This window comes from Anabrus simplex, chromosome 1, assembly GCF_040414725.1.
Source record: "Anabrus simplex isolate iqAnaSimp1 chromosome 1, ASM4041472v1, whole genome shotgun sequence".
Taxonomy (NCBI): domain Eukaryota; kingdom Metazoa; phylum Arthropoda; class Insecta; order Orthoptera; family Tettigoniidae; genus Anabrus; species Anabrus simplex.
This window is the reverse complement of record NC_090265.1, coordinates 979660485-979669826: the sequence shown is the minus strand read 5'-3', so window position 1 is coordinate 979669826 and position 9342 is coordinate 979660485. Positions and strand designations below refer to the sequence as shown.

The 9342-nt window shown below is 38.4% G+C and overlaps 1 protein-coding gene across 1 annotated transcript in view; it reads left to right on the top strand.

Moving 5' to 3' along the window:
• Nucleotides 1-9045, top strand: part of LOC136857663 (uncharacterized) — a 45247-nt gene extending 36202 nt beyond the window's left edge. Inside the window, exon 4 of the mRNA XM_067136497.2 lies at nucleotides 5996-9045. Within this exon, the coding sequence (XP_066992598.2) occupies nucleotides 5996-8930 (2935 nt within the window). The 3' untranslated portion in view covers nucleotides 8931-9045. The remainder of the gene's footprint in view (nucleotides 1-5995) is intronic.
• The last annotated feature ends 297 nt before the right edge of the window (nucleotides 9046-9342 follow it).

The following is a 9342-nucleotide window of genomic DNA, read 5'->3' as shown; positions in this document are numbered from 1 at the left end:
CACAAACCTAATACTATCAGGGTCAGAGGAGGACAAGAGTTGGCCACGAAAGATTGGATAGGAATGATGATAGTGAGGTGCCTGGCGCTGGTAAGCAGAAGCAATGCCAGACTCTGCTAGGGTTTCTGTGGTTGTCAGCCCATGTTCTCAAATTGAGAGCCCATGGGAAGTCCCTCTTTTAGTTGCCTCTCATGACAGGCAGAGGATATCGTAGATGTATCCTATGCCTCAAACCAGTAACACACATCACAGATGTTCAAACCTGTAGGCTCTATCATTAATTTAATACAGATGTTAAAACACTACTAGGAAGGATATTCATCCAAGTATGTTCAGTCATAACGGATACCTGACACAAATGGCCAAAATTCCTGAAATAGCTAAGAATGTGCCTTCTAAGTTTCTCAGCCATGAACCTGGGAAGCAGAAAGATTAATGGGGGGCTGAGAATAATGGAAATAGAAAAGTTGAGGGTTGAAGAGAGCCCTATGGGAACTGTACTATGGCAAGATGTAGAGATTTTGATTTATAATAATAGATTACTGAAAGTTTGTTATTACAAATTGAAGTCTAGATTGCTATATTTACAAGGCAAAGGTTACTTACCTACATACAGGCATGTCAATGGCAGGGAGAAAATCTCATAATAATGTTTGAGATTATGCTGAGTAGCTTATTTCTAGTGTTAGCTTTCACATATGTTGGTTTTATTTCTCATAAGCCCCTGATTGAAAGGTATGGTCACTGATGTATGCACTCTGATCTACCAATGTATGCAGTAGGGCCTAATACTAGTGGCAATGATTGTGTGGTTATAGTTAGCATAGTGACTGGAATTATTGTTCTGTACAGTTTGTAACTCAGCAATGCCCCTTTCTTGATTTTTTTTGCATTGTATTTTTATTACCGGTATTAAATATTAAGCTCAAACTTACAAACACTGATCCCTATTCATATCTACATATGTGTATATCTTTATTCCAGTCCTCCTTCCTAGCTTTGGATATTCAATAATATATTCATACAATTGATTGTTTCATTTCCATTACTTATACCTATGCATGTTAAAAATGCTCTCTGATAGAACTGGAAAGCAACACCATTCAAAGATTTAAGCCTTGAATTCTGATGCTGTTAATGGCTATTCTATTTGTGGTTTCTCCACATAGGCCTAAGTTACCCAAGAAAAATGCTGGGATCATATTTTATTTCATCATATAGGACACTTTTACCAATCCTACATTCAAATTATTACAGTTACAGTACCATTTAACAGGCCTTGTTAACATAGGTTATGCACATTACCGGTATGCTATATTTTCCTTTAAAATAACTTATTCTTTAAGCACTTATGCAATGTACCGGTACAACATATTAAAGGAAAAGAAAATATGAAGTTATTATTTTATTATTTTTCCTGCCACAATGGTCTGGAACATGTTTCAATATACTTTTAGGACATTAACACGTTCCCTGCTTTGCGAGTCACATGTGACTCGTACAGCACTAAAATGTGGTGATGGACAAAATACACATTTTATTCTTATGCTGCTATGATGATAACTTTGCGTAACAGTACGAAAGCGAGTCACAGATGTTATCTATGATGTTCCATGGCATAGACGTACGTTTAACAACTACCTTATACGAGGCACGGGTGACTCTTGACATATGGAAGTAATCCAGCTTTTACTATTTGCTATGCGAGTCACCCATGCTTCGCATTTTTACTACATGTCCCACTCAACTGCGGTGGACAATAGGAGCTATACATTGTTGATCGAGTATTATCGTGCTGTAGCCATCAGTATAGGCTGGCAGAAATTTGTTGTGACGGCATGTGAATATCCTTGTCATCATATGAACTACAGGATTTACAATTGGGCATCTTTTCTATGCAGCATCATGGTAAGAACTTTACTTATATACAGATTGTATCATCTTATTCTCAAATATAAGCATAGAAAGCTAAGGAATGTGTGTGAATTGTTTCAGATGAAACATAAATTAGTAGACTTCCAGCTACCCTAAGAGTGTTCCAGTTCGGACTCTTGAAAACGAACCAGGAGATCTCATTTAGAGAAATCATTATAGGAGTCGGATATTGAAGATGTTTTAGGAGATGAAGATATCGAATGTAGTGATATTGAGAATCGCAATTTTTCATTATCAAGTTCATCATCTTGACCAGTTTCCTCTAGATCTAACATAGAGGTAAAGGATAGCCACAGTGAGAGTGACAGTGAACAACTCAAAACACAATCAGTTTAATCAGATTTCAGTTGGGGTAATATAACCAGGAATGATTTAGGCTTCACTGTTTTTCCCGAGGAGGCAAAGGTTCAGTTGCAGTTAGAAGAGCAATGGCCACTTATGACAGTCTATTAGAAACAATGGTTCAGGAAACCAACACGTATGCCAATCAATTTAAACAAAGTCATAATGAAAAAAACAAGTTCAGAAGTTTGAAATGGAAGTAAATTAATGTTGAGGAAATGAAACAGTTTCTAGGTATTTTCATGTGTATGGGTCTTGTTCCTCAGCCAACTATTAACTCATACTGATCTAAGAATGACTTATATGATGTGCGACTTATTAGACAGGTAATGCCACGGGATTGTTTCCTTCTTCTCTTGAAATTCTGGCACTTTGCAGACAATGAAGCTAACCATCAACCAAGCAATCGTCTTTATCGAATCCAACCCCTCATTGATAAATTAAACCAAAATTTGGAGAATGTCTTGACAATGGGGAAAGAAATGGTTATAGATGAAATTATGGTTCCTTGAAGAGGCCGTTTAGTTTTCAGAATGTACATTCGTAATAAAACTCATAAATACGGAGTTAAGGTATATAAACTGTGTACAAAAGGAAGCTACACTGTTAGATCAAAAATCTATGCAGGAAGATCCAGTGTGAGTGAAAGGGGAGTAAGTCATGCTCATTCTGTTGTAATGGAGCTTTTAAGTGGATTTCTAAATGAGGGACATATCCTCTATGTTGATAATTTCTACACCAGTGTACCTTTGGCAGAAGAACTTCTGAGGAACAAAACATTTGTGTGGGACCCTTCATAGCAACAGACGTGAACTACTGATGATAGTGAAACAGAAAATGAAGAAAGGAGAGGTGGTGGGTAAGATATGTCAGCACAGTACTCGAGTTATCATGTGGGTTGACAAGCGGCCTGTTCTACTGACAAGCAATAGTGACTGTCTGGTAGACTCTGGAAAGAAAAAGAGAGACAGTGAATCTGTCAGGAAGCCTCTCTCTTTCTTGATTACAATGGAGCTAAAAAGGGGGTCGATTTCAGCAATCAAATGCATTCCTATTATTCAGGTCTACGGAAAGGTTTAAAATAGTACAGACAAGTATCCCTAGAAGTTTTCATTGGAACAGCCTTGGTTAATGCTTGGATACTTCACACCATGAAGTCTGCAAAAAAAATGCCACTGCTGCAATTTCAAGAGAAGGTTGTGAGAAGCCTGGTTGGACAACCGATGGACCTTGTCATCGGTCTTGGGAGGAGACATGCGCACACTCTCTCAGAGATGGAAGGACCAGCCAGAAAAGTTCGAAGATGATGCGTGGTTGCTATAAAGCTCAGGAAGAATGTGGCACATTGAAAGACACTGACAAGAAAACAAAGCAGGTGACAACATACTGTGAGGATTGCCCAAACAAACCATTCATGTGCATTGGATGTTTTAATGAAGTTCATAAATGCTGAAATTGACCTTACTGTGTTCAAAATAAGAATTGCTGTTGTATAATAATAAAACTAGTGAGATCATGAGTGTAAATAGTTGAGGAAATTTTGAGATCAGTGATAAAAATGGACAGTTGGGTATTATTTTTAAAATATTATTTTAAATTTTATATGCAGCGTCTTTATTATATAGCAAATAAATATGTTCATTTATTTTTTGTTTAAAAATGCATTTATGCTCATGTAAATCAACCTTTACCAACATGAAGAAAGGGATGTTAACACACTCTTCTGTGCTACGCGAGGCACAGGTGACTCATGGACTTCAATGACTATTGCCGAGCACTGGTGGATCCCCCTGCTGAGGAATGTGAGAACTTGACATGACTTGCAACTGCTAATCTCATTATTATGATGTAATATACTTTCCCCATCCACTGGCAGCCCACAAAACTACTTCTGTAGGACAAGTCACACGTGGCTCGTCACGCACACCAGCAAAGTATGGTATGAGACATCGGTGACTCGTGACGCACTCATGCTTACTGTCAACAGTGTAACAATAGCGGTGAACGTGTTAATGGTCCCTAAATACATAATTTGTAAATATGGTATTTCAAAACTAGGACTGCCTAAATTTTAAATTCTGAATTATGTTCACTGACAACACAAATCAAATGTCAATCAAAAGGGAAGTCTCACAGTTTGACTCAGGTATTTTTCTTAAGTTTTCATTCTTTTTTTTTCATTTGAGTATGATCTGTTGTATTGATATGAGCATTTATGGAATGTAGAATTCCATTAGTGTCACTGCCATTCAATTCTTGCAGGTCAATTTCTGGCTCAAAGCCTCACTGTTCTTTGCAGTGTTATAAGCTGTTTGAAAACAAAACTCCTGAGTAACGTTTTATATAAGATGGGGTACTATTATATCACCTGTCTCTACGCCAGCTGTCCAGAACTCACACCTCAACATTTTTGGAAGTTTGGTGTGGATTTAAATCATGTGAATTACTTTGTCAGAAGGCAGCAGCTACAACAGAAAAATGCAGGGGGTGCCATTATGAGGTTCCGGCAGCACTTAGTCGTTATATTGAACCAAGCAACAGCAGCGTGATGAGCCCAATTTTGAAACTGTTGTGAAAATGAAGAAATTTTAAAACTTTCTCACCTTTGCATGTTTTATTTCCTTATCTCATAAAAGCAAAGCAAAGTCATCTCCGTACAGGCCATGAAGGCCCTTGGAGGGGTGGAAGGTAAAGGCTTCCACCATTCGTAACCTCGGCATGTGATGGGCTAGAGTGATTAGCTCTATGTCTGGCCACCTTTGCTCCCAGGAATTAACCTGGTACTCATTTTTTGTGTAGGCTGAGTGAACCTCAAAGCCATATACACCTCCGGAAGTGGAAATCTTGTTTCTTAAATTTTACGACTTCCTGATGGGGATTAGAACCCACGTCCTTCCGGGCGAACTGAGCACGCCTTTACCGCCTCGGCCAGGCAGCCCCTTTCCTTATCTCATACCATATGGATATTAAAAAATTTGGATATTTTATTGCTAAATAAGACTTAGCAACATAATGAAACAAGAAAATAATTGTGATACTGATTAACAGAACACAAACTGTAGCACTTACAATTTAGCCTGCTTAAATAGCCAGATAGTCTGCAGATATTGGAGTATCACATGGTCAATATTATAATCAAAACAGTTAACCAATTCTCAATTTTTAAAAATCTTTAAGAAATTTTTCTTTGCTGACATTCATTATGTAGTGATAATAGTGTTGGTATAATCATTTGTTGAATTTGAAGATATACGATTCACCCTTCCACTTGCTCTACTTGCACCTTATGGTGCTCTAAATATGGAATGAATATAGATTCATTACATGCTGATACTGCAGCACAGTGGTCTAGGGGTAACAAGTCCTGGGTTTGATTCCCAGATAGGTCAGGGATTTTTAGCTGGATCTGAGGGCTGGTTCGACGTCCATTCACCCTGTATGAGAACAGCTTAAGAGCTATCTGATAGTGAGATAGCTGCCCAGTCTAGGAAACCAAGAATAACAGCCAAGAGGTTTTGTCACATTACCTCATAATCTGCAGGCCTTTGGGCTGAACAGCAGTCACTTGATAGTCCAAGGTCCATCAGGGCTGTAGTGCCATGGGGGGGATGGGAAATGCTAATTCATATTGTAAGTAAGATGAGTTTCACAATTTGTTTACTATAAGTAATTTGTATGAGGTAACATAATAAAGTTAGCATTATGTGTATGCTTTCAGGGGTAGGCGCCGGTCAAGATGGAAGTTGAAATTCCACCATCAAGCTCTTCCACCAGAATATCTTGACCATTATGAAGCATCAATGGCTCAGCAAGAAGCATCAGCTGCAGCTAAATCTGCATCCACTAAAGCGGATAACAAGGGGAAGTCTTGTGGTCTTCCCTCAGCAAAATCAGTCCCAATTTTAGCTCCACGGTCATCCCCAGGCGAGAAAGTGTCTGGAAAACAGGTTCCTTCACCATCACAGTGCTTCATTAAAATAGAATCAGATCATCCTCAGTTTAATGCTGTTACATCCCCCCTGGCAAATACAGTAGACCACCTTCATATATTGCCAATTCAAGCACTAACTGTTGGTAGTGACAGTGATACGTTGAAACGATTGCCAAGGGATGTTAGTAATAAGGATGAGATAAGTATAATAAGTGAAAAACCACCTATGAATGTAGGGAAACTGAATCAGAACAGTGGTAAAGGGCTATTAGGAAGTTTACTATCTAACACAACAGAAACAATGGAAATAAGTGGTAAAGTGGCAATAGAAACAGAACACAAGAGAAGATCATCTGTTATTATGTCTTCTTCATCAAGTGGAAATGTAAATAATATTCCAAGCAGATCATCTACTCCTGCAATACCTGTTAGCAGTAGCAACAATGGGAACTGTAGTAAAATAGTGAATTATCAAGATTTGCCATACATGGGTGAAATAACATTGGACAACATGAAGCCAAGGAGAGGAAGAAAACCAAAGAAAGCGGATATATGTCACTTAATATACAAAAATTATGGAACTATATTTCCAGGAACACCAAACAGAGGTAACCCAGTGGAAAGAGAAGAATGGTCCAGAAGAAAACTACAGGAATCTTCACAAAATATTTCTAGTCCAACATCAGCCAACAATAGCATTAACAACAAAGTGAAATCTGAAAGTTCAGTTTTATCCAGTTTAAAGTGCAAACCATTTGAACTACTCAAGTCCAGTGGCCAGCTTAATCATAGTGATGTTCAAAATAGAATCATAAGTAGTTTGCTGGAAAAAAGATTAACAGCTGCTTCACAAGATGCTAAAAAGTACATGTTCGGCAATATGGACTTCATTTCATCCTCAGGTTGTGATGGTAATGAGAATACCAACATAGTTAGTAGTAGTCATGATGTGTGGAATGCTGGTGATAAACAAAACCCAACATCAACAAATGTTAATGATGAACCCCTGAACCTTTGTATTAAAGATTTGAATCAGTTAAAAATTCGGCTTCTCCGAAAGCATGGAAACTTTTATGAACCAAGAATGAATGATGTTATTTCAGTCAAAAGTGAACCACCATCTCCTAGTGAGATAGAAGAATTAGATTTGTGTGATTCACCCATTGAACATGATCCAAAGTTCATACATGAGCCAGGTTTACATGAAGCAAAACCCCAGGCATCATCCATTCATCAGCAGGAAGGTGAAGATATATGTGAATCATTTCCTTTCCCCTCAATGGACTGTCCATCTATTCCACCAACTCCTCTCCTCCCTATGGATGCTGGAGGTCCTGCAGGACCATTGCCAGGTGGATACATATATTGGCCAAGTGCAGGAGTATTTGTTCATCCAATGGCTCTTCAATCTCAGCTTCTCTATTACCAAAAAATGGGAGCCATTCCTCTTGTTCCTATCACACCATCAGAACCATGTCAAACATTTTTACCTTCACAGTCCCCACAAGTAACCCTTACACCACAGAGTAATTCTGTTATGCCCTCAGCTTCACAGATAAACTCACCAAAGAATATCCATAACAAAGAACAAAAATCAAACCCTAACAAGTCTCAAATTCCCAAAGCATTTTCAATGATGATGGAAGCTAGCTCAAAATCTGCAGTACCGTCAGAGGCTGCATTTCCCAGAATGAAACGTTTGGCACCACTTGGGAACCCTCCAGCAGTTGGTGCTCCAACTAAAAGGAAACGTTCTGCTATTTTTATTCCACCAATGCCAACTGAAAATAGCACAAATCCAACAACTGAGGTCAGCATATGTAAATTCAAGTTTACAGGAGGAGCCAAACCAAGTCTACAAGAAAAGAAGATGTTATCAGTGGATTCTGGGGGAAATTTTCGGTATTATAGTGGGACAGGAGATAAATCAATGAGAGGATATGAATTCTTTCCAAGGGAGTCTCTCCAACAACCACCAGGATCATCTGGAACCTCACCCTCCGAGCAGTTCCTGGCAGCATCAGCATTAGCTAATGGTGAGAAGATGTTAGCTACTACAAACTTGCCTTTTGTTCATGAGGATCATAGAACAGGACACTTAAAACAGGTAACAGGATTGAGTGAGACAGTAGTAAAAACTAGTAGTGAATCTGTGGGGAGACTGACAGATAGCAGCTCACAGTTATATGAACATCAAACCTCAGTGGAAAGCAAGAAGTCTGATATGCTAACAAACGGAAGACCTGCTGTTAGTGGTGGTGCTTGTGCTAGTGGTGGTTCTAGTGGTAACAGTGGTGACAGATTTGGACCTTCAGTTAATGTTCCTGATGACTCAAGCCCACATTCACAATTTCGCTTGCGTAGGAAACGAAAAACTAGAAAATCACTCGCCAGGGAAAAACTAGAACAGACATTTAAGGAGAAAGGTTTCTTAATACAGACACAACAGTTAGAATCGGCAGAAGGAGCAACCTACTGCAAATTTCGCCAGTTGCGTAAATTTACACGTTACCTCTTTCGTAGCTGGAAGGACTATTTGCCAGGAAATGTAAGAGAAATGTCTGTGGCTGCTGGAGTAGCAGGTGCAGATACATCACCTACTAGTGAATGTGGGCAAGTGGATTCGGAGGTTGAAGGAGAGTTGTCTTCCAGTAATTCCCCTAGTCCTTCAACACTAAAACAAGTGACTGATAGTTCTCCAACACAGCTTTCAAATACCTGAATAAAATTTTCATTAGAACAAATAAAGTTGATTGAACATTTAAGTTATAAAAAATTGGTACTTTCATTAAATAACAAGATATTTTTATTGCCAAATTATTATAGTAGAGCTTTTGATTAATGAAACATACTACAGCATTATACACAGTGAACTACTGATTTAAAGTTCTCTGGAGTATGTCACTTGCACACAGGTCATTCAGAATGCACTGTGTACATCAAAGCTGAAGCAACGTTTTGGAAAAAATAAATTTCTGAAACAATGGAAGTGTTATGTTGATACAAAAGAGGTGCAAGGATTTACTAATAATGAAAACGAATGAAAATGTAAATTTGAATCCATGATGTAAAATGTTTCATATTTTTTGCTCATCCACGATGGTTCACTTCAATATGATTAAAACCAAAAGGTT